The sequence below is a fragment of the Oncorhynchus mykiss genome, chromosome 26 (assembly GCF_057628025.1).
Source record: "Oncorhynchus mykiss isolate SJ-2025 chromosome 26, ASM5762802v1, whole genome shotgun sequence".
Classification (NCBI taxonomy): domain Eukaryota; kingdom Metazoa; phylum Chordata; class Actinopteri; order Salmoniformes; family Salmonidae; genus Oncorhynchus; species Oncorhynchus mykiss.
This window is the reverse complement of record NC_143047.1, coordinates 3,882,578-3,908,406: the sequence shown is the minus strand read 5'-3', so window position 1 is coordinate 3,908,406 and position 25,829 is coordinate 3,882,578. Positions and strand designations below refer to the sequence as shown.

Here is a 25,829-nt window from a genome sequence, read left to right as displayed (position 1 = left end):
TATTATCTATGTACAGTACCAGTCAAAAGTGTGGACACATCTACTCATAAGAGTTAAAAATACATTCTACATTGTAGAATAATAGTGAAGACATCAAGTATGTAAACACATGTGGAATCATGTACTAACCAAAAAAGCTTCACCTGGAATGCTATATTTTATGAGATTCTTCAAAGTATCCACCCTTGATGACAGCTTTGCACACTCTTGGCATTCTCTCAACCAGCTTCATGAGATAGTCACCTGGAATGCATTTCAATTGACAGGTGTTTCTTGTTAAATGTTCATTTGTGGAGTTTCTTTCCTTCTTAATGCATTTGAGGCAATCAGTTGTGTTGTGACAAGGTAGGGGTGGTATACAGAAGATGGCCCTATTTGGTGAAAGACCATATTATGGCAATAACAGCTCAAATTAGCAAAGAGAAACGACAGTCCATTACTTTAAGACATGAATGTCAGTCAATCTGGAAAATGTCAAGAACTTAGTTTTTTCAAGTGCAGTCGCAAAAACCACCAAGCGCTGTGATAAAACCGGCTCTCATGAGGACCGCCACAGGAAAGGAAGATCCAGAGTTACCTCTGCTGCAGAGGATAAGTTCATTAGAGTTACCAGTCTAAGAAATTGCAGCCCAAATAAATGCTTCAGAGTTCAAGTAACAGACACATCTCATCATCAACTGTTCAGAGGAGACTGCATGAATCAGGCTTTCATGGTATAATTTCTGCAAAGAAACCACTACTAAAGGACACCAATAAGAAGAGACTTTCTTTTGCCAAAAAACGCAAGCAATGGACATTAGACCGGTGGAAATCTGTCCTTTGGTCTGATGAGTCCAAATGTGAGATTTTTGGTGTGGGCCTGCCATGCTGGTGACACTGTCAGTGATTTAACTTTTTTTTTTAATAAATTGAAATCAAGACACACTTAACCAGCATGGCTACCACAGCATTCTTCAGTGATTCGCCAGTCCCATTAAGCGCAAACCAGATGGGATATCATTTGTTTTTCAACAGAACATGACCCAAAACATACCTCCAGGCTGTGTAAGGGCTATTTGACCAAGGAGAGCGATGGTGCTGCATCAGATGACATGGCCTCCACATCACCCGACCTCAACCCAATTGAGATGGTTTGGGATGAGTTGGACCGCAGAGTGAAGGAAAAGCAGCCAACAAGTGCTCAGCATATGTGGGAACTCCTTCAAGGCTGTTGGAAAAGCATTCCAGGTGAAGCATTTTTGTTTACTACATGATTCCATATGTGTTATCATAGTTTGTCTTCACTATTATTCTACAATGTATAAAATATAAATACCCTTTAATTTTAACTTTATTTAACTAGGCAAGTCAGTTATTAAGAACAAATTCTTATTTTCAATGACTGCCTAGGAACTGCCTGTTCAGGGGCAGAACGACAGATTTGTACCTTGTCAGCTCAGGGATTCGAACTTGCAACCTTTCGGTTACTAGTCCAACGCTCTAACCACTAGGCTACCCTGAGTAGGTGTGTCCAGACTTTTGACTGTGGCCCCACACATTGACTAGTTCCCCCTGTGTATAGCCTCGTTACTCTTTTTTAAAACTTTTTTTATTTTTATTTTTTTACTTTAGTTGATAAATATTTTCTTAATGTTGGTTAAGCTTGTAAGTAACCATTTCACGGTAAGGTCTACTACACTTGTTGTATTCGCATGTGGCAAATAACATTTAATTTGAGTCTATTTTTCTTTGGATAGTTGCTGTCATGGCGTTTGCAATAATAACTTGCTGATGCAAACGACGTAAGAGACCAGCTGGAATTACTTGAACTGGTTTATGCATTCCAATCAGAATTTATCATTGGCTTGTTGATGGGAAGTTATTCACAGTTTAAAGCTGTTGAGTACACAAAAACAACTGAAACCACTCTTGTGACTTTTGTTACAGAACAATTTTGGCAAGTTTCTTAAGTATGCATACTAGCTAGTCTAAAATACCAAACACAAGCATTCTGGATGATATCATAATCATGTTTGTTTCCAACATTTAGGGTTGTTTTTCATCAAGAAGTCAGTTCTGCTTCGTGTTTTGTTTCCTTGCCTTGATACTAACGAGGATCGTGATACTGGTATCGTCCTGGCCCTAGTTGACAGATATTTGTCAATTAGACCGACCGCCTCAATTCGGTCTTATGTTGCAACATTTGAAATCATGTTTATTTTTTATTTTTTACATTGTGTAAAAATAGATTCAGATAAAAAAATAAAAAAAATGGTATATCAAACACTGCAGTTGAGGAACATTGGGAAAGTAATTCTGATTTGAAAGGTAATTAACTTGTAACCCTCCTTTTGGTAAAATGGCCCTTGAATGTTTTAGTACGCCTACTGGAGAGCTCTTCTTTGTCTACACCTATTAAGTAGGTAGGTGTAATTAGCTAAACAGTAAACCACAATCCTAACCCACACCTACAGTACGAACGCATTGTCATACCTAGCCACCATGCATGTAACGCTGGAGTATGAATCTGCAGGTAGGTAACTAGCTAACGTTCGCTAACTTGCTAACAGTACGCTTTAACTTGCAAGGAAAACAACTTTCTGACAAAATTAGCAATGCATAATATCTGAAAATGTAGTTAGACTCTTACCCATACACATGGATGAATACATCACAGCAGCGTGTCTTTTCTGGGCAGCAATGTTGAGCGCAGTAGCAACACTTCTGCAGTTTTCCATGGCTAATGTTATATTTTTCAAAAAAGCTGCAGTAGCAAGGATTGTCTACACATACTGAGCAGCTAATGTTATAGACAGGGTTGCAAACTAATTTTCAGGGTAAGTTGCTCGAGGCAGGTTGATTTGTTGCTAAATTACGTTGTGATGTCATTGCGTGACAATGTAAAACTGAGTCATTATGTAGAATACACAATAACGTTACTCAAATTGACTGGTCATCTCTGCAAAAAATATGATTTGACATTTGTTCAGGTACAGACTGCGACTCTATTCTGTACTTCTGGCTGTACAATTTTGATTGAGACATGTTGATTCATGTTCTGTTCAAGATCGAACATCCATGACCAACTATATTAATTGGGTTTGGCTCGTCGAACCAGTACTACTGCTGCTGCTGTCAGCCAACAATGATTTGCAATTTGCTGAAATTGCTGCTGGCCTGCTGCTTCATGTGCACTAGCTGAGCGCCTGCTGCTGACGTCACTCACAATGCACTTTCGCAGCCAGGCATGTGTGTTGTGACTGAGTGTGTGACAGAGAAAATTGTTTTTGTGTCATTTAGAGGGAAAATGCGTGCATTTTAGCATTTGAGTCACTTTTCAAAAGTTGCTAAAAGTTCAAAATACAATTTTAAAAGTTGATAAAATTGTTGCCATGGTAGTCTGAAAAATTGCTTAATCTAGGAACAAAATTGCTAAATTTGCATCACTGGTTATAGACCGAAGCGCGCTACATGGCAGACCAATCCGAACTCATCTCTAGGAATGTCCAGCCTATCCATTGTCTGGCGCACAACAATGTGCTCACATAACATTTTGTGTGTTTTGGAACTTGTTTAGTCTCTGGGGTGCCCCCTGGCTAGTTGGTAACTAAGGGTTATGAAATCAACACACACACACACACTTTCCACTTTTATATTTAGGGCACTCTGTCAAGTAATGGATGCATGATAGGACTGGTGAGGTCTTTAGTTTCCAATTACATTGTGATTACTTTCTTTGCCTGCAGGGGCGCTGTTGGCAGCCGAGCATGTGAAGGGCAGCGTGAACTTGTCTGTGGATGAGGGCAAAGACAACAAGCTCCGTGTCTCAGAGTGAGTACACAACTACCACAACACCTAGCAATGGCTTTTTCTTCACAAATGTTTTCGTGACGATGTGTCATTGATGTGTGAAGAGAGAGTAAAGGATTTGTTACATTTTACGTTTAGCTACTTGACACTTTAGTGTTTTTTGCCGAAGTACCAATAGTGACTAGGCTTATATAAGGACGTTTTATAAGGCACAATAATCAAGTGTTTTGTCTGGCTGACAGTGGTTATTCTCCCCCTCTCTCCCTCAGGTCAGTGCAGTTCAGCGATGTGAACTCCATCACGCGCTACCTTGCCCGTGTGACTCCCACTCTGAGCTTGTACGGCTCCAACATGCTGGAACAAACTGAGGTGATAGACTAGCACTGCCACACTGATTCCCAAGTGCTTGGGCTTGCCCAACATTTACCCAGCATTATTAGCTCTCGCTGTGTTATGGCTACTCAACTCAGAGCTTGGAGGCCCCACTAAATACATTTTTATATATTTTTTTTTAACCCGCTTTTTACACTTAACCCAGAAGCCAGCCACACCAATGTGTCGGAGGAAACGCCGTACACCTGGCGAACATGTCAGCGTGCATGCGCCCGGCCCGCCACAGGAATTACTAGAGCCCGATGGGACAAGGACATCCCTGCCGGCCTAACCCAGACGACTCTGGGCCAATTGTACGTCGCCTTATGAATCTCCCAGTCGCGGCCGGCTGAGACACAGCTTGATATCAAACAAGGATCTGTAGTTATTCTCCCCTTGAGTTGCGTTCCCATGCAAAACTAGACAGATAGCTAACAACTAAGTCTTCAATAAAACTCCCAAGGCGTGACTTTTCTTGAATTAATATATTGAAAACGTTTATGTTGTGAAACTGCAAAATACAGAAAAGAATATACTTTAGTATTCAATTCACACCGACATACTGTAGCTGTACATTCAACATTTGAAGTTGCATAAATGCAAAGCACGCGCTAAGGTACCATGCATCTGGCATGATGCCAAACCATATAGCTAATTGTTACTCATATGGTAATTTGCTCCTTTCATTACTCTAATAATGTACAACCATCTATGTAGAATAACAAAGCATATTACACTAGAAACAGTAACAAAACTACAGTATTGTATATTTTACAATTTGTTTGCATGACGCACGAGCAAAGTAATACAGCTAACGACATACATTAAAGGCATTGCAATTTGTGAGTAAATGCAACCAACCAACATTGATATGTAAGCAACTCTATCACTAACAAGATTATCATCATTAGCTAAATGCTTGAATCGAACTTACAAACAAATATTTTCCAAGGCTGAAGCGTGACAAGAAATAACTACATGCTTCTATGCGTGCAGAACAAATTCTCTACTTCCTGTTTGCGTAGTCTAAGTACCAGAAATCTCCACTAGGGGGCAAGTAACGCCATTGAACACAATGAAAATCCAATTTAACCCTTGTAATAAAATAATCTGTTACCTTCTAACAGGATGGCAGCACAGTAGTAATGCAGTGCCTTAGACCGCTGCACCACTCGGGAGGCCCTCACTAAATTAATTCAGCCATTCACTGCTAATTAATGGATCAACTTATTATTACTTGAACCTTATCAGTTGTGATGCAGCTATATCCAAGGCATTTCAGATTGTGTGGCATTCGGTCCCCTCCCCTCCTTACTATTGCTCAACCAGTCAACTTTTCAATACCCTCCCCTTCATCCCCTCCTCTGTCTCTCTCCAGGTGGACCACTGGATGGAGTTCAGTACGCGGCGCGTGTGTGGCCAGTCGGGCCTAGCTACGGCCCTGGGGGAGCTGGACATGGCCTTGGCTCTGCGCACATTCCTGGTGGGCCACAGCCTGACTCTGGCCGACCTGTGTGTGTGGGCCGCGCTCAAAGGTCAGTCAGTCCCAGTGACTCAGCTGACCCTAGTGGGCGTCTAACTATAAAGATGGATGGGGTCTTGTCTCTGACTATGATTCAATAATATGACATGCAATTTTATCAAATCGATTACCTAACGTTTAATTGATTACGTGATTGAATTAAACAATGCAACAATTAAACATTAATAACCTGGGGCACCACAGAAGCATTAAGTAATATAATAATTTATATCGAGTTGTTATCTCCTGAATCCACTCTCTTAAAGATATGAATATCTTTTATATCAATAGCAGTTAATTATTAATCGTCACCTCGATTGGTCTCATTCTGATTGTCGTAAGTACTTGGTTATCTGCACGAACCCTGGCTAAGAAGTTGAATCAGCAATACACAAATTGGCTCTATTATTTATTTATTTATTTATTTATTTATTTATTTACTAAATACCTAAATAATCACACAGAATTACACATAGATCTTCATTGTAAAGGGTTTAAACACGGTTTTCCATGATTGTTCAATGAACCATAAACAATTAATGAACATGCACCTGTGGAACGGTTGTTAAGACACTAACAGCTTACAGACGGTTGGCAATTAAGGTGACAGTTATGAAAACCTATGACACTAAAGAGGCCTTTCTAGTTACTCTGAAAAACACCAAAAGAAAGATGCCCAGGGTCCCTGCTCATCTGCGTGAACGTGCCTTAGGCATGCTGCAAGGAGGCATGAGGACTGCAGATGTGGCCAGGGCAGTAAATTGCAATGTCCGTACTGTGAGACGCCTAAGACAGCGCTACAGGGAGACAGGACGGACAGCTGATCGTCCTCGCAGTGACAGACCACGTGTAACAACACCTGCACAAGATCGGTACATCCGAACATCACACCTGCGGGACAGATACAGGATGGCAACAACAGCTGCCCGAGTTACACCAGGAACGCACAATCCCTCCATCAGTGCTCAGACTGCAATAGGCTGAGAGAGGCTGGACGGAGGGCTTGTAGGCCTGTTGTAAGGCAGATCCTCACCAGACATCACCGGCAACAACGTCTCCTATGGGCACAAACCCACCATCGCTGGACCAGACAGGACTGGCAAAAAGTGCTCTTCACTGACGAGTGGCGGGTTTGTCTCACCAGGGGTGATGGTTGGATTTGCGTTTATCATTGAAGGAATGAGCGTTACACCGAGGCCTGTACTCTGGAGCGGGATCAATTTGGAGGTGGAGGTTCCGTCGTGGTCTGGGTCGGTGTGTCACAGCATCATCGGACTGAGCTTGTTGTCATTGCAGGCAATGACGCTGTGCGTTACAGGGAAGACGATCTCCTCCCAATCTCCTCCCTCACGTGGTACCCTTTCTGCAGGCTCATCCTGACATGACCCTCCAGTATGACAATGCCACCAGCCATACTGCTCATTCTGTGCGTGATTTCCTGCAAGACAAGTCAGTGTTCTGCCATGGTCAGCGACGAGCCCGGATCTCAATCGCATTGAGCATGTCTGGGACCTGTTGGCTCGGCGGGTGAGGGCTAGGGCCATTCCCCCCAGAAATGTCCGGGAACTTGCAGGTGCCTTGGTGGAAGAGTGGGGTAACATCTCACAGCAAGAACTGGCAAATCTGGTGCATTCCATGAGGAGGAGATGCACTGCAGTACTTAATGCAGCTGGTGGCCACACCAGATACTGACTGTTGCTTTTGATTTTGACCCCCCTTTGTTCAGGGACACATTATTCAATTTCTGTTCGTCACACGTCTGTGGAACTTGTTCAGTTTGTCTGTTGTTGAATCATACAAATATTTAAACGCAGTTGACAGTGAGGACGTTTCTATTTTTTTGCTGAGTTTGATCTGTCCTGTCATGAAAAGCCCCTAGTGGGCTAACCCAATATGATGGCTGGTTACGCAAAGGAAGGGGGTTGGGTTTCAATGAAAGAGCGTAATTATGCATTCTAATAACCGCCCATACGGGAAAAGGAAAATGCAATATATATATTTACTCTGAGTTGCGCTTCGATAGATTGGTCGAAGACCTGAAGACTGGTTTTCCCAGCAGAGATCGCCATTGTCCTTTTTGAAGAATCTTTCTGGTCGTAAAGTTGTAGAGCAGATCCGTTAATATTCCCTGTTGTTATTATGAGATTGTCTGTCCTTTCTTAGGCCATGTACGCTTAAAGCTGGAGCTGATAACTCAACGTCTAGGAGGTATCACTTCTTCTTTAGGGAATAATCATTAAAAGTTCATACCAAGTTGCCACAATCAGCTCTCGCTGTATTCTGGCTGGTCTAGTTGAAATTAACCATTTCTGCGTGGTGATTGTCAGCTCCACGTTGAAATTTGCCCTTTTAAACGTATGGACACCAGTCCTCATGTCATTGGGAACTGAGGTTGACTTCTGTCAACGGGCTTTTGTACTGGGGGAGAGAAGGGTGTGTTTCATTGGTTGAGAACAATGTCTGTTCACTTGGGAGTGGCCACTGAGTGAGAATCAGTTTACTTATGAAAACAATTCTCTCATTTAGAAGCTAAAATCACATTTCATCTCCTCACAAATAGTTTCATATTTAAATTGCACAATTCCATGTGAATCTGCTAACTAGAATGTGTTGATTTACCAAGATACAATTTGTCCTCCTATCATCATATATAATGTTCCAGACAACAACTGATCTGACATCGTATTCTTTAAGTACCAACGGACACTTTCAACTGGTTGAGAAAGGGCAATATTGTTCCATTCCCCAACCTTGTGATGATACTGTACTTTCTCTGTGGTAACACAGGGTTTTCCAATAGTCCATTCTGTAGAGTGGAGAGAAAAGGGGGAAAGGTTATTTATGGGGGGTCATAAACCTCACCCAACAGGGCAACGTCATGACAGTGTAGACAGTCATACATAATAGCGCAGGCAAATGTATATCTAAAAACTAAACTATTTAGATGCACCTTGTACTAGATGCACAGAGCTATATTAATAACATCTATCTGATGTTGAGGGGTCGAGGCTAGGCATTGATCTTGGACTTGACAGTTGTATGTTCTTGCCCTCTCTCTTTCTCTCACACATTCACACGTGTGTCCGTACAGGTAGCAACGAGTGGCAGTCAATCCAGAAGCAGGCGGGGTTGTTCTCTCACGTGGCTCGCTGGTTTTCATTCCTGGGCTCCAAGGTACCCTTTACTGCAGTGGGCAACAAGTATGCCAACAGCAAGGCCCCTCCTCGCAAGTCCGATGTAAGTAACCTTTGGCAGTTGTGTTAACTCGCTGTATGTCTCCCCTTTGCATTGGAAATAATGGATTTCTGTCTGTAAGTCCAATGTACAGTGCCTTGCGAAAGTATTCGGCCCCCTTGAACTTTGCGACCTTTTGCCACATTTCAGGCTTCAAACATAAAGATATAAAGCTGTATTTTTTTGTGAATAATCAACAACAAGTGGGACACAATCATGAAGTGGAACGACATTTATTGGATATTTCAAACTTTTTTAACAAATCAAAAACTGAAAAATTGGGCGTGCAAAATTATTCAGCCCCCTTAAGTTAATACTTTGTAGCGCCACCTTTTGCTGCGATTACAGCTGTAAGTCGCTTGGGGTATGTCTCTATCAGTTTTGCACATCGAGAGACTGACATTTTTTCCCATTCCTCCTTGCAAAACAGCTCGAGCTCAGTGAGGTTGGATGGAGAGCATTTGTGAACAGCAGTTTTCAGTTCTTTCCACAGATTCTCGATTGGATTCAGGTCTGGACTTTGACTTGGCCATTCTAACACCTGGATATGTTTATTTTTGAACCATTCCATTGTAGATTTTGCTTTATGTTTTGGATCATTGTCTTGTTGGAAGACAAATCTCCGTCCCAGTCTCAGGTCTTTTGCAGACTCCATCAGGTTTTCTTCCAGAATGGTCCTGTATTTGGCTCCATCCATCTTCCCATCAATTTTAACCATCTTCCCTGTCCCTGCTGAAGAAAAGCAGGCCCAAACCATGATGCTGCCACCACCATATTTGACAGTGGGGATGGTGTGTTCAGGGTGATGAGCTGTGTTGCTTTTACGCCAAACATAACGTTTTGCATTGTTGCCAAAAAGTTCAATTTTGGTTTCATCTGACCAGAGCACCTTCTTCCACATGTTTGGTGTGTCTCCCAGGTGGCTTGTGGCAAACTTTAAACGACACTTTTTCTGGATATCTTTAAGAAATGGCTTTCTTCTTGCCACTCTTCCATAAAGGCCAGATTTGTGCAATATACGACTGATTGTTGTCCTATGGACAGAGTCTCCCACCTCAGCTGTAGATCTCTGCAGTTCATCCAGAGTGATCATGGGCCTCTTGGCTGCATCTCTGATCAGTCTTTTCCTTGTATGAGCTGAAAGTTTAGAGGGACGGCCAGGTCTTGGTAGATTTGCAGTGGTCTGATACTCCTTCCATTTCAATATTATCACTTGCACAGTGCTCCTTGGGATGTTTAAAGCTTGGGAAATATTTTTGTATCCAAATCCGGCTTTAAACTTCTTCACAACAGTATCTCGGACCTGCCTGGTGTGTTCCTTGTTCTTCATGATGCTCTCTGCGCTTTTAACAGACCTCTGAGACTATCACAGTGCAGGTGCATTTATACGGAGACTTGATTACACACAGGTGGATTGTATTTATCATCATTAGTCATTTAGGTCAACATTGGATCATTCAGAGATCCTCACTGAACTTCTGGAGAGAGTTTGCTGCACTGAAAGTAAAGGGGCTGAATAATTTTGCACGCCCAATTTTTCAGTTTTGGATTTGTTAAAAAAGTTTGAAATATCCAATAAATGTCGTTCCACTTCATGATTGTGTCCCACTTGTTGTTGATTCTTCACAAAAAAATACAGTTTTATATCTTTATGTTTGAAGCCTGAAATGTGGCAAAATGTGGCAAAGTTAAAGGGGGCCGAATACTTTCGCAAGGCACTGTAAAGAGGAGTCCTAGCTTGAAATCTGCATACTTCTCACAAACTTACACTTAAATCAACCATGCATGCATTCCCAAATCCCGCTGCCTTTATCCTCCTCTCTCTTTCCCTACTCTCTGAGGAACAGGAGAAGAAGCAGGACTTGGGCAAGTTTGTGGAATTGCCCGGAGCCGAGATGGGAAAAGTGGTGGTTCGCTTCCCCCCTGAGGCCAGCGGGTGAGTGTCACCACTTGGCACAAAAACAACAGGAACAAACAGCAGAATGTTTTTTTAACATTTTAAAAGGGGAAATGTATAGCTGTTACTTGTATTAATATTTCTATTCCTCTCTCTCAGGTACCTGCACATTGGCCACGCCAAGGCTGCCCTGCTCAACCAGCACTACCAGGTGACATTCAAGGGCAAGCTCATCATGCGCTTTGACGACACCAACCCCGAGAAGGAGAAGGAGGACTTTGAGAAGGTATTCCCCCAAATGTCCCTTTTATTTTCTTTTGGTTAGCTAAATTGTTTCATATCAGTTATTTTCTCTTGATTTATAAGCCATCAAGTGTGAAAGTACTGTCTACATGCACGTTGAAGAATTGCTTACACATTGAGGCAATACAACGAGAGAAATAAAGTACCACATTAGTTACAACGCATTTGGGAAAATCTCCATGCTGATACAGGGTGGTATTTAGGGTTGGGCGATATTACGATAGCATCGGTGATGATTGACTGTGTCGTTGATGGTGACAACATCGATGTGACAGGTGATAATTTAGTGTTTAGCCTATTTGAACTTGAATTGGTCTGCGCAGTAAAGAACGGAGTCTCATCGTGCAGGGCAGCAGACAAAGGCTAATAGAAATAGGAAAATTACTATTTCAATAAATATGTTATAGGCTAGAGAACGCAAGAGTAATCTAGGCCAGACGGAGCGGAGAAATCCACCAAAGAAAATGTATTTTTCCCCCGCTGTCTGATGCATTATCAGTCGTAGGCTATATCCTAAACCTAACCTAATTTTTTTTTATTATAATGTACACTCCTTAACTCTCTCTTCTCTAGCTGTTTTATAAAACGTGGCCTATATTCTCTTCTCTCTTAATTGGACTTCGGGCTACAGGCTACGCTTTTATTATTTTCCATCTGTTGTTTGACAAGCCTAAAAATGTAAAGTAGCCATGGGACTAATAATAGGAGAGAACAAACAATATCAATAGCCTATAGAAAAATGAAATTTCAAGTTTATGCTTATTAAGAAAAATTATTAATGCGGCCTATAAAATCCCTCCATGTGCGAGGGTGAAAACCAAATGGCCAATAACCTATCCTCCTCCTAGGCTCTTCATAAAAGATAAGTTAACTCTTAAGGATCTGCAGATATGCATATTCTTGGTACCATTTGAAAGGAAACACTTTCAAGTTTGTGGAAACGTGAAAGGAATGTAGCAGAATATATCACAATAGATCTGGAAGGAGATGATACGATGAAATAAACAACCGATCTTTTGTAAAAAAAAAAATTTTACGATCTTTGACATGCAAGAGAAAGGCCATAATGTATTATTCCAGCCCAGGTGCAATGTGTGAATGTGCAACGTTTTAGACTGATCAATGATTTCTGTTCAAAATGTATCAAGACTGCCCAAATGTGCCTAATTTGTTTATTATTAACTTTTCATGTTCAAAATTGTGCACTCTCCTCAAACAATAGCATGGTATTATTTCACTGTAATAGCTTCTGTAAATTGGACAGTGCTTTTAAATAAACACGAATTTAAGCTTTCTGCCAATATCAGATATGTCTATGTCCTGGGAAAGTTTCTTGTTACTTACAACCCTCATACTATTTGCTTTAGCCAAAGTTAGCTCAACCGTCCCGTGGAAGGGACACCAATCCCGAAGAATTTTATAGTCTAATCCTATAGGCTATTTTCAAATCATGGCTTTGAGAGATGGAACAAACAATATTGTTGATTTACTATTATTTTATGAGGCAAATAAAGCAACTCTAGTTGAGTACAGTCGACTGCTTCTGCTTCCAGCCCATGATGTATAACCTAAGACCTTACTTATCAGACTGTCACTGCTCCATCATGTGCGCCCCACTAAGACAAACACCCTTCGTTTCATGCAGAAGCTCCTCCACCAGAAAGGAATATTAAAAAAGATGTGCTGCCACTTAGCCTCTGCCCAGGCTATCGACAACGTAATGATTCATCCAGTTCATTTGTTTTGGGGTAATAGGCCGACTGGCGTTTTTAGATGAGTTTTGGGGGAGGGGTTGGCCAATAAGAGGCAATACATTCATACAGTGCCTTGCGAAAGTATTCGGCCCCCTTGAACTTTGCGACCTTTTGCCACATTTCAGGCTTCAAACATAAAGATATAAAACTGTATTTTTTTGTGAAGAATCAACAACAAGTGGGACACAATCATGAAGTGGAACGACATTTATTGGATATTTCAAACTTTTTTAACAAATCAAAAACTGAAAAATTGGGCGTGCAAAATTATTCAGCCCCTTTACTTTCAGTGCAGCAAACTCTCTCCAGAAGTTCAGTGAGGATCTCTGAATGATCCAATGTTGACCTAAATGACTAATGATGATAAATACAATCCACCTGTGTGTAATCAAGTCTCCGTATAAATGCACCTGCACTGTGATAGTCTCAGAGGTCCGTTAAAAGCGCAGAGAGCATCATGAAGAACAAGGAACACACCAGGCAGGTCCGAGATACTGTTGTGAAGAAGTTTAAAGCCGGAGTTGGATACAAAAAGATTTCCCAAGCTTTAAACATCCCAAGGAGCACTGTGCAAGCGATAATATTGAAATGGAAGGAGTATCAGACCACTGCAAATCTACCAAGACCTGGCCGTCCCTCTAAACTTTCAGCTCATACAAGGAGAAGACTGATCAGAGATGCAGCCAAGAGGCCCATGATCACTCTGGATGAACTGCAGAGATCTACAGCTGAGGTGGGAGACTCTGTCCATAGGACAACAATCAGTCATATATTGCACAAATCTGGCCTTTATGGAAGAGTGGCAAGAAGAAAGCCATTTCTTAAAGATATCCAGAAAAAGTGTCGTTTAAAGTTTGCCACAAGCCACCTGGGAGACACACCAAACATGTGGAAGAAGGTGATCTGGTCAGATGAAACCAAAATGGAACTTTTTGGCAACAATGCAAAACTTTATGTTTGGCGTGAAAGCAACACAGCTCATCACCCTGAACACACCATCCCCACTGTCAAACATGGTGGTGGCAGCATCATGGTTTGGGCCTGCTTTTCTTCAGCAGGGACAGGGAAGATGATTTAAAATTGATGGGAAGATGGATGGAGCCAAATACAGGACCATTCTGGAAGAAGACCTGATGGAGTCTGCAAAAGACCTGAGACTGGGACGGAGATTTGTCTTCCAACAAGACAATGATCCAAAACATAAAGCAAAATCTACAATGGAATGGTTCAAAAATAAACATATCCAGGTGTTAGAATGGCCAAGTCAAAGTCCAGACCTGAATCCAATCGAGAATCTGTGGAAAGAACTGAAAACTGCTGTTCACAAATGCTCTCCATCCAACCTCACTGAGCTTGAGCTGTTTTGCAAGGAGGAATGGGAACAAATTTCAGTCTCTCGATGTGCAAAACTGATAGAGACATACCCCAAGCGACTTACAGCTGTAATCGCAGCAAAAGGTGGCGCTACAAAGTATTAACTTAAGGGGGCTGAATAATTTTGCACGCCCAATTTTTCAGTTTTTGATTTGTTAAAAAAGTTTGAAATATCCTATAAATGTCGTTCCACTTCATGATTGTGTCCCACTTGTTGTTGATTCTTCACAAAAAAATACAGTTTTATATCTTTATGTTTGAAGCCTGAAATGTGGCAAAAGGTCGCAAAGTTCAAGGGGGCCGAATACTTTCGCAAGGCACTGTATATCAATGCTTTCTGGGTCCATAATCACAACAGGACAAAGGTTGACATCGCCCAACCCTAGTGCTATTCTGACCTGAGACCCTTGTGCCTTACTCAAATGTTCGTACAAGTCTCCATTGACATTAATCTGAAAGTGTGCGTTTCACATGTTTATTTAAACTCGGAATTGGACTCTAATGGCATGTTTCCACCGTAAGAATTGCTTGGCCTAAAGACAGACTTTTGTGTTTCCATCTCTGAGTATAACTGGCCGGAAAAAATACTTGGTGTGCCTTGAGGACTTTGGTTGTAATGAAACCCCTGAAAACTCTATCCACCTGTTCCCTCTGTTTTATCATAGGTGATCCTGGAGGACGTGGCCATGCTGCAGATCAAGCCTGACCAGTTCACCTACACCAGCGACCATTTCCCTCGCATCCAGGGCATGGCGGAGCAGCTGCTGAGGGAGGGCAAGGCCTACATCGACGACACACCCCCAGAACAGATGAAGGCGGCGAGGGAACAGCGCACCGAGTCCCGCCACCGCAGCAACTGTAAGGAGAATGGGAGTGGAGCAATGGCTGAATTTCACCCTCAATCCGTAGGCGCTGTTAGATCTGAAACTATTTGATATGATCATCTTCACCCCTTTCTCGCTCTCCCCCAGCGGTGGAGGAGAACCTGAAGATGTGGGAGGAGATGAAGGCGGGCACGGAGTACGGACAGACGTGCTGCATGCGGGCCAAGATTGACATGGCCTCCAACAACGGCTGCATGCGCGACCCCACCCTCTACCGCTGTAAGAATGCCCCCCACCCCCGCACTGGCAGCACCTACAGGTAGGGGGACACGGCATGCTACCAACATTTTTTTTTTTATGGAACTAATGAACTTTTTTTAAATGATTTCACCTAATGCACTAGCAAATAAACAGTTTCTGTATTTTTTATAAAGTCTTAAGGACAGGTTTTACAATACCAAAAAACTCTAATCAAATCAAACTTTATTTGTCACATGAGCTGAAAACCAGGTGTAGACCTTCCTGTGAAATGCTTACTTACATGCCTTAACCAGCAATGCAGTTCAAGAAAGAGCTAAGAAAATATTTACCAAATAAACTAAAGTAAAAAGTATCACAATAAAATAACGATCTTATATACAGGGGGTACTTGTACCAAGTCAATGTGCAGGGGTACAGGTTAGTCGAGGTAATTTGTACATGTAGGTAAGGGTAAAGTGACTGCATAGATAATAAACAGCGAACAGCAGCAGTGTAAAAACAAATGGTGGGGGGGTCAATGTAAATAGTCCGGTGGCCATTTGATGAATTGTTCAGCAGTCTCATGGGGATATAAGCTGATAGAGCCTTTTGGTCCTATACTTGGCGCTCCGGTACCGCTTGTCATGAGGTAGCAGATAGAACAGTTTGACTTAGGTGGCTGGAGTCTTTGACAGTTTTTAGGGCCTTCTTCTGACACCGCCTAGTATAGAGGTCCTGGATGGCAGGAAGCTTGGCCTCAGGAATGTACTGGGCCGTACGCACTACCCTCTGTAGTGTCTTGCGGTCGGTGGCTGAGCAGTTGCCATACCAGGCGGCGATGCAGCCTGTTAGGATGCTCTCGATGGTGCAGCTGTAGAACTTTCTGGGGACCCATGCCAAATATTTTCCGTCTCCTGAGGGGGAATAGGCGTTTTCGTGCCCTCTCCTCGACTGTCCTGGTGTGTTTGGACCATGCTTCAAGTAACTTGAAGCTCCCGACACGCTCCACTACAGCCCTGACAATGTTAATGGGGGCCTGTTCGACCCGCCTTTTCCTGCAGTCCACAATCGGCTCCTTTGTCTTGCTCACATTGAGGGAGATGTTGTTGTCTCTGACCTCCCTATAGGCTGTCTCATCGTTGTCGATATTCAGGCCTACCACTGTTGTCATCAGCAAACTTAATGATGGTGTTGGAGTTGTGCTTGGCCATGCAGTCGTAGGTGAACAGGGAGTACAGGAGTGGACTAAGCACGCACCCCTGAGGGGCCCCAGTCTTGAGGATCAGCATGGCAGATGTGTTGTTTCTCCCCTTTTTCTCCGTCTTTTCTTCACGCAAATGGGCCTGTTCCCAAGAAAGCAGTATATCCTTCGCACCGGACTCGTTAATTTGTTTTTTTCCATTTCGAGGTGATTAATCGCTGTTCTGATGTCCCGAATTTATTTTCGGTCATAAGAGACGGTAGCAGCAACATTATGTAAAAAAAATAAGTTACAAACAATGAGAAAAATAGCACAGGTTAGGAGCATGTAAGATGGCAGCCATCTCCTCCGGGGGCCATTCATTGGGCGTGGGTGAAATTTTGCTGTTTTAAAGCTAACTTCCTGCAAATCTACACATTTTGCAATGTTATACTGTCAGTCACTCAAGCGCAACAAAATCAGTGGGGCACCCCATGCAACAAATTGTTGATTCTCCCCAACTGTCTAGTTTTAATTCCTTTATAGATGATCTTATAAAAAATATAGCTCCATAATTTTTTATACATACTTTGTATGGTTTTAGTCATTTCAAGGTTACACTGAAATATTTTTGCCTGCCCATCGCTGCTGAATGAATAGAGGGGAAACACTGGTATCACTCTTGGCTCACGCCTGGCAAATATGGTATATCCTGTGCAGCCGTTCACAAAGGTGCATTACAGGCTTCACACATTTCATGAAGACATACAGGGGGACAGTATAGAAGCATCATCCTTTCCAAAATAGTGACTCAACCCTCTCTCTACCCCTCCCCCAGGGTGTACCCCACGTACGACTTTGCCTGCCCCATCGTTGACAGTGTGGAGGGCGTGACTCATGCGCTGCGCACAACAGAGTACCACGATCGCGACGACCAGTTCTACTGGGTGATCGAGGCGTTGCGTCTGCGCAAGCCCTACATCTGGGAGTACGCCCGGCTCAACCTCAACAACACTGTGCTCTCCAAGCGCAAGCTCACCTGGTTCGTTGACCAGGGCTACGTCGATGGCTGGTGAGTCCACTAATATCCTTTCCACACGACAGGGTGTTGGGTTCACTAGGACACACCATAGCAAAATTGTATGTAACTGTAAATGAAGACCGGTGTTCTAATTTGACAAGTACAGGAAGTACCACTCTGTTTAAAAAACAATCTCTCTGGAATAAATAGTAAATAGTAAATATTTTTGAGATCCATTGGTATAAGATAATCTTCACTATTTTCTTTCCCCTCTCCCTCAGGGACGACCCTCGCTTCCCAACTGTCAGAGGTGTCCTGCGCAGAGGAATGACCGTCGAGGGCCTCAAGCAGTTCATCGCTGCCCAGGTGTGTGTGTGTTTTGCTATGTACATCCCCGTTTTGAGAAATTACTGTCTAAACTGCTTTCTAGTACTCATTGGTTCCTCAGATCTTAATGAACTGTGTGTGTGTGTGTGTCTAAGAACCTTGGGGATGTTGATGTTCATCCCATCTTACTTTCAGGTTTTTAGCCTGTATCCCCCCTTTTATTCCCTTGTTGATTCCTTCTTTGAAACCTTATTTTGTTTTTTCCCCCCACTCACCCAGGGTGGATCCAGGTCCGTGGTCAACATGGAATGGGACAAGATCTGGGCCTTCAACAAGAAGGTATGCATGCATGGACACTGATATTCCCATCCACATACTCCCTACATACCCATTTGGACTGATCCTGATTGAATCCTGCCCCTTGATCCTAATTAAAGCTTGCTACTTTGAAACCCACTGTAGGGGTGAAGCCATCCCATATATGAAAATCGGTGGCATGAGGGGAAAATACATTGTTGGTAGATTTGACAAGACTGTATTGTAGGTTTTTAGAAATGTTCAGTTATTGAAGGTTTTGGTTGCCCAAATTGGTTGGAGCAAAATGAAATGCTCTGAATCCCTAAGGAAGCTTGTTTCACGTGCACACACACATGGTTCTTTTGATAGGGTGCCTACTCACAGCTTGCATTGCTGCCTTCCTTGTGCTGCTCTTTTTCTCCTCTGCTTGACTCCTTTTCCTCCCTTCATCCCCCACTTTCCATCCTTCTGTCCAGGACATTCTACACAGGGACACCTGAAGTCAATCTTAAATGAATTATTCTTTATTGTCAGCAAGCTGAAGATGTAACAGTCAAACTTCGATGCATGAAGTACTGGTCTGAAATGAGCTCCACCGGGGCAGTCCCGTTAGATCTCTTATACTGATTACACAGACTAGCTACATTTGCATGATTTAGCTTCTTCATCATTAACGTTTGGTTCATGCATGTGACTGACTAATACCTCACGAGGCTTCTTCTCTCCAAGCTGAGACCTTGAAACGGAGAGAACCCTTTTGATTCTCAAAACAATGTTCTGGTTGTACTACCAAATTGCTTATTCTAATAGTGAGGATTCCTCTCGGGCACGATGAATCAGTCACTTGCATGAACCCAGTCGAATTGGTTATTAGAAAAGCACAAACATAAAATCTTCCTGCACATTCCCTCTTCATGACGTAGCTCTGTCAGTGGCTTAAACTTAGAGTGGCCGTTTTAATGAAGAATGTACAACTTCTTCTTACCTTAACTATAAGGGTTGGTTTCATAGACCTAGATTAAGTGTAGTTCCGGACTAAAAATAATGGTCAATGGAGAATCTCCACTAAACTTTATTTTTATTCCACGAATAGACTTAAGGCCCATGGAAACCGACTCTACTGTTTGAGGTGACTCTAGGTTCCTGTCCATCATTAGCCTTTACGTTTGATTGATGTGATCATGAAACAAGTTTCTCTCAAAATAAACGTGAATGTCACCGTCCAGCATACTTTATACATAGTGGGTGTCACAAACTGATTAAAGTTCTAGAAGTATTTGGCCGATTTTTATTTGTATTTAAAAATATACAGTGCCTTGCGAAAGTATTCGGCCCCCTTGAACTTTGCAACCTTTTGCCACTTTTCAGGCTTCAAACATAAAGATATAAAACTGTATTTTTTTGTGAAGAATCAACAACAAGTGGGACACAATCATGAAGTGGAACAACATTTATTGGATATTTCAAACTTTTTTTAACAAATCAAAAACTGAAAAATTGGGCGTGCAAAATTATTCAGCCCCTTTACTTTCAGTGCAGCAAACTCTCTCCAGAAGTTCAGTGAGGATCTCTGAATGATCCAATGTTGACCTAAATGGCTAATGATTATAAATACAATCCACCTGTGTGTAATCAAGTCTCCGTATAAATGCACCTGCACTGTGATAGTCTCAGAGGTCCGTTAAAAGCGCAGAGAGCATCATGAAGAACAAGGAACACACCAGGCAGGTCCGAGATACTGTTGTGAAGAAGTTTAAAGCCGGATTTGGATACAAAAAGATTTCCCAAGCTTTAAACATCCCAAGGAGCACTGTGCAAGCGATAATATTGAAATGGAAGGAGTATCAGACCACTGCAAATCTACCAAGACCTGGCCGTCCCTCTAAACTTTCAGCTCATACAAGGAGAAGACTGATCAGAGATGCAGCCAAGAGGCCCATGATCACTCTGGATGAACTGCAGAGATCTACAGCTGAGGTGGGAGACTCTGTCCATAGGACAACAATCAGTCGTATATTGCACAAATCTGGCCTTTATGGAAGAGTGGCAAGAAGAAAGACATTTCTTAAAGATATCCATAAAAAGTGTCGTTTAAAGTTTGCCACACGCCACCTGGGAGACACACCAAACATGTGGAAGAAGGTGCTCTGGTCAGATGAAACCAAAATTGAACTTTTTGGCAACAATGCAAAACGTTATGTTTGGCGTAAAAGCAACACAGCTCATCACCCTGAACACACCATCCCCACTGTCAAACATGGTGGTGGCAGCATCATGATTTGGGCCTGCTTTTCTTCAGCAGGGACAGGGAAGATGGTTAAAATTGATGGGAAGATGGATGGAGCCAAATACAGGACCATTCTGGAAGAAGACCTGATGGAGTCTGCAAAAGACCTGAGACTGGGACGGAGATTTGTCTTCCAACAAGACAATGATCCAAAACATAAAGCAAAATCTACAATAGAATGGTTCAAAAATAAACATATCCAGGTGTTAGAATGGCCAAGTCAAAGTCCAGACCTGAATCCAATTGAGAATCTGTGGAAAGAACTGAAAACTGCTGTTCACAAATGCTCTCCATCCAACCTCACTGAGCTTGAGCTGTTTTGCAAGGAGGAATGGGAACAAATTTCAGTCTCTCGATGTGCAAAACTGATAGAGACATACCCCAAGCGACTTACAGCTGCAATCGCAGCAAAAGGTGGCGCTACAAAGTATTAACTTAAGGGGGCTGAATAATTTTGCACGCCCAATTTTTCAGTTTTTGATTTGTTAAAAAAGTTTGAAATATCCAATAAATGTCGTTCCACTTCATGATTGTGTCCCACTTGTTGTTGATTCTTCACAAAAAAATACAGTTTTATATCTTTATGTTTGAAGCCTGAAATGTGGCAAAAGGTCGCCAAGTTCAAGGGGGCCGAATACTTTCGCAAGGCACTGTATATATATTATATATTTATTTTTTTGCCACAGATAATACAATTCAGCCCCATCTGGGAGACTAACATTCATTGCTATCATATCCCCCTAATTTATACACTCCTTGCTACCTTTCAGAATTTCATGTAAATCTTGGCATTCCATTGTCTGTCTGCATGCAGTAACTGCCTCCTCTTAAATTTGCGCACCTCTGCGTCTGGGCTGGATGATGTCATGCAAAAGTGCTCCTCCATGGTCAGGTGGGCTAGGTGTTGTCAAGGTGCCATTTTTTTTTTGTGTCCAATATACAAACACCCCATTCTTCTAAACCATTAATGATTTAAACATTGCTATGTATGTCATATATTATATCCAGGGAAGACATTTATTTCCCCTCTAAGCCCATGATATTGGCAATGAGGAGGGGAGGGATGTAGTAGATGTACCCGATCCTGTCTGAACTTGTTTTACCCACTCCGAACCTCCAGTCTCTCTCTCGTTTGACATTGAACTGCATCTCACTTTCTGTTTCCAAGCTGCCAATTAGCTGTATCAAGGTACTCCTCCTCCTTCCCTCCATCTTTGTGCTTTCCATCCTGTCCCTCCCCCGTCTTCTCCAATCTGCATTTTCATTAATTCTACAACAATTTTGCTTAAATCCCACTCGGAGCAAATGTTAAGCTCATTCTGGAGTCTGACTCCTAGTCACTTCTGAGAAGAACATCCCTATAAAGTTAACTTTCTTCCCCTACCCCCATACTGCTCTCTTAGATACTCCTGTCCCATTGCTTATGTGTCCCTGATTTTACGGCCACCTCCCATTCCCACAACTGGCAGCTTTGAGGTGTAGAGGTGACTAGCACAAGGAAAACAGTGGATTCCAGTAGTCTTCGAAAAGTGACTATTCACTTTCACAGACATATTTTGGAAGACTACTAGTATCTATAAACTCTGATTAGGAAAACCTTTGGTGGCACCGGCATACCTGTATATAACATGACAGCAGTGCATTGTTAGGCTCGGTTTTTACTTGGCTACAGGATGTGAAACATTCAAAGGTCCTCCTCTCCCCATGGTTATAGATGCTCCCATTTTGCCTTTAGTCTTTGTAGCTGGCAATACATACTGCAAAACTGGATCCCCCTCTACGTTCTATCCTCCATGTCGTCCCTGTACTCTGCCACCACCATCCACCCCTTCTTTTCTTCCTTCAATGGTGTGTATGGTGAAAGTATTTCTGTTCACTTGCCCAGAAAAATACTATTTTGACACTTGAGCCAAGCTGTACTGTACTGTGCTGGGTTGGGTATTTTCCTTTCACTTTTTTGTTTCCAGCATGGTTCCAACAACCATGGTAGATGCATAACCAGGCCAGCACAGTACCCCTCTGCTCTGTAGGCTCAGCTGGTTAGTTTGAAATAAGTTGAAGATGTTCCGGTCCAATTGAACTGTCCTCTGTGGACTAGTCTTCAGTCAGGATATTGAATGAGTTTTTATGTCTACACAGGAAATCATTGCAATAATGAACCTCTTCCATTTCTGTGTGTCTGTAGATTATCGACCCAGTGGCCCCCAGATACACGGCCCTGTCAGGATCCTACTCAGTCCCTGTTGTCATCCCTGAGGCAACAGAGGAGATGAAGGAGGCCGTCAAACACCCCAAGGTACGCTGATGCCAATTATTTGCACTGAAGTAGCACACTATTCCCGACAAAGTACAATACAAAAGCCAAAAGTAGTGCACTATATAGGGATTATGGTGTCATTTTGGACAAAGCCTGACAAGATAGAAGTATTGCACTCCAATCTAGTGTTCAGCAGCCAAAGTATGGCATGTATATTACTCTGACAATGCTAAGAGTTCCCCTCACAATCAAAATACCTCAGTCGAGTTGAGTGTATATGTTGTGAATTATCAACCAACTTAATCTTTCCTAAATTAATAACCAAATTAATATAGTAAAATAAACTGCCAAATCAACCAAATATAGTCAATCAATCATACCATCTGCTACTAAACCTAGCAAATGTATTTTTTTTTACCCTCCCAGAACACAGAGGTGGGGATGAAAGAGGTGTGGTACGGACCCAGGGTGCTGGTGGAGGGGGCAGATGCAGAGACCTTCACAAAGGGAGAGATAGTCACCTTCATCAACTGGGGAAACATCATCATCACCCAGATCCACAAGTAAGATTGTGATCCCACCTTAAAGTTCAACTTATAAAGCATACATACAGGCTTCATAAGCACCATACAAATGCTTCTCAAATCATCTATATGAGCATGTCATACTTTAAAAATGGTCTATAAACATTATTGATGTGTATATTTCCCTTTCAAGACCATTTGATAAGTATCTAGATACATAACCTAATAAATGACATTGGTTGTCACTCAACTGATAAAGCCTAATTTTGCGCAAGCCATTTTACAAATGTTTGAATGCTGAAAGTGACTCGCGGCCAACCTGTCATTGGTCAGCATGCGAAACAGTGCGCAGTTTGACTAGGCTACTGATATTGCCTGGGTTGTTCGGGATGCAAAATGACTTGTAGATCAATGACTGTCAACACAGTTACATGCTTAGTTTGACACTAAAGTAGAGGACACATCAGTTGTCACAGAAGATTAGGGATATTTTCAGAAGGTTGAAAGAAAGTAATACAAGCAACAACAACAAAGTAATGTTTCAGTTGATGTTATGACCGATGCATGCTACATTTGGATCAGTTTGGGGTCCCGTGGACCAATGCACTCATCTTAAACATTTGAACTGGGGACCGATGCCTATTGGTGAATCATTACATCCCTAATAAACAGTGCGTTATGTCAGTGGTTCTCAATCCTGTTCCTGTGGACCCATTTTTGTTTTTGCCTTGGCCCTACAGACCAACTCACCATTAAGCTTTGAATTAGATCATTTGAATAATCTGTATAGTGCTAAGGCAAAAATAAAATTGTGAACCCCTTTGAGTCCCCAGGAACAGGCTTAAGAACCACTGCGTTATGTCACATTTGGCAATTATGTCAAATGAAATCTAATTTTGTCAAATGCGCCGAATACAGACCTTACAGTGAATTGCTTTCTTACAAGCCCTTAACCAACAATGCTGTTAAGAAAAATACCTTAAAAAATAAACAAAAGTAACAAACAGCAGCAGTAAAACGTTTAGCGAGGCTATATACAGGGGTGAATAAGCATAGATAATAACAGAGTAGCAGCAGTGTAAAAGAGGGTGGGGAGACAATGCAAAGAGTCTGGGTAGCCATTTGATTAGATGTTCAGGAGTCTTATGGCTTGGGGGTTGAAGCTGTTTCGAAGCCTCTTGGACCTAGACTTGGTGCTCCGGTACCACTTGCCATGCGGTAGCAGAGAGAACAGTCTATGACTAGGGTGGCTGGAGTCTTTTACAATTTTTAAGGCCTTCCTCTGACACCGCCTAGTATAGAGGTCCTGGATGGCAGGAAGCTTGGCCCCAGTGATGTACTGGGCCGTACGCACTACCCTCTGTAGTGCCTTGTGCCTTATGGCAGTTGCCATACCAGGCAGTGATGCAACCAGTCAGGATTGGAGGTCGACCGATTAATCTGAATGGCCGATTAATTAGGGCCGATTTCAAGTTTTCATAAGAATCGGAAATCAGTATTTTTGGACAGTAATTTGCCGATTTTATTAAAAATTAAATGTAATACCTTTTTTTATTTAACTAGGCAAGTCAGTTAAAAGTCTAATAAATACATGTAATATTTGTATTAATTTAAAAAAAAAAATATTTCACCTTATCTAACCAGGTAGGCCAGTTGAGAACAAGTTCTTATTTACAACTGCTTATTTTCAATGACGGCCTAGGAACGGTGGGTTAACTGCCTCGTTCAGGGGCAGTTAACCCATCGTTCGTTTTCACCTTGTCAGCTTGGGGGATCCAATCTTGCAACCTTACAGTTAACTTGTCCAAAGCAATAACGACCTGCTTCTCTCTCGTTGCACTCCACAAGGAGACTGCCTGTTACGCGAATGCAGTAAGCCAAGGTAAGTTGCTAGCTAGCATTAAACTTATCTTGTAAAAAACAATCAATCATAATCACTAGTTAACTACACATGGTTGATGATATTACTAGATATTATCTAGCGTGTTAGTTGCATATAATCTGACTGAGCATACAAGTATCTGACTGAGCGGTGGTAGGCAGAAGCAGGCGTGTAAACATTCATTCAAACAGCACTTTCGTGCATTTGCCAGCAGCTCTTCGTTGTGCGTCAAGCAATGCGCTATTTATGACTTCAAGCCTATGAACTCCCGAGATGAGGCTGGTGTAACCGAAGTGAAATGGCTAGCTAGTTAGCGCGTGCTAATTGCGTTTCAAACGTCACTCGCTCTGAGCCTTCTAGTAGTTGTTCCCCTTGCTCTGCATGGGTGACGCTGCTTCGATGGTGGCTGTTGTCATTGTGTTGCTGGTTCGAGCCCAGGGAGGAGCGAGGAGAGGGACGGAAGCTATACTGTTACACTGGCAATACTAAAGTGCCTATAATAACATCCAATAGTCAAAGGTTAATTAAATACAAATGGTATAGAGGGAAATAGTCCTCTAATTCATATAATAACTACAACCTAAAACTTCTTACCTGGGAATATTGAAGACTCATGTTAAAAGGAACCACCAGCTTTCATATGTTCTCATGTTCTGAGCAAGGAACTGAAACGTTAGCTTTCTTACATAGCACATATTGCACTTTTACTTTCTTCTCCAACACTTTGTTTTTGCATTATTTAAAC

General features: G+C 42.2%; 1 protein-coding gene across 9 annotated transcripts in view; it reads left to right on the top strand.

The window, feature by feature from the left end:
* Positions 1-25,829, top strand: part of LOC110506264 (bifunctional glutamate/proline--tRNA ligase) — a 57,098-nt gene that overhangs the window by 4,392 nt on the left and 26,877 nt on the right. For 2 of the 9 annotated variants that reach the window (XR_016492165.1, XM_090221726.1), the window contains exons 1-14: positions 1,020-1,227; positions 3,726-3,810; positions 4,059-4,158; positions 5,540-5,696; positions 8,775-8,920; positions 10,765-10,853; positions 10,974-11,100; positions 14,911-15,103; positions 15,217-15,388; positions 17,328-17,561; positions 17,792-17,876; positions 18,117-18,176; positions 22,607-22,717; positions 23,105-23,241. Coding sequence is in view for 6 of the 9 variants with exons in the window: in XM_090221726.1 (XP_090077852.1) it covers positions 1,092-1,227; positions 3,726-3,810; positions 4,059-4,158; positions 5,540-5,696; positions 8,775-8,920; positions 10,765-10,853; positions 10,974-11,100; positions 14,911-15,103; positions 15,217-15,388; positions 17,328-17,561; positions 17,792-17,876; positions 18,117-18,176; positions 22,607-22,717; positions 23,105-23,241 (1,832 nt within the window). In the remaining 3 variants the exon portion in view is untranslated. Of the gene's footprint in view, positions 1-1,019; positions 1,228-3,725; positions 3,811-4,058; positions 4,159-5,539; positions 5,697-8,774; positions 8,921-10,758; positions 10,854-10,973; positions 11,101-14,910; positions 15,104-15,216; positions 15,389-17,327; positions 17,562-17,791; positions 17,877-18,116; positions 18,177-21,589; positions 21,611-22,606; positions 22,718-23,104; positions 23,242-25,829 lie in introns of those variants that run through there. The other 7 variants (XR_016492164.1, XM_090221725.1, XR_016492166.1 and 4 more) reach the window with 5 other exon arrangements.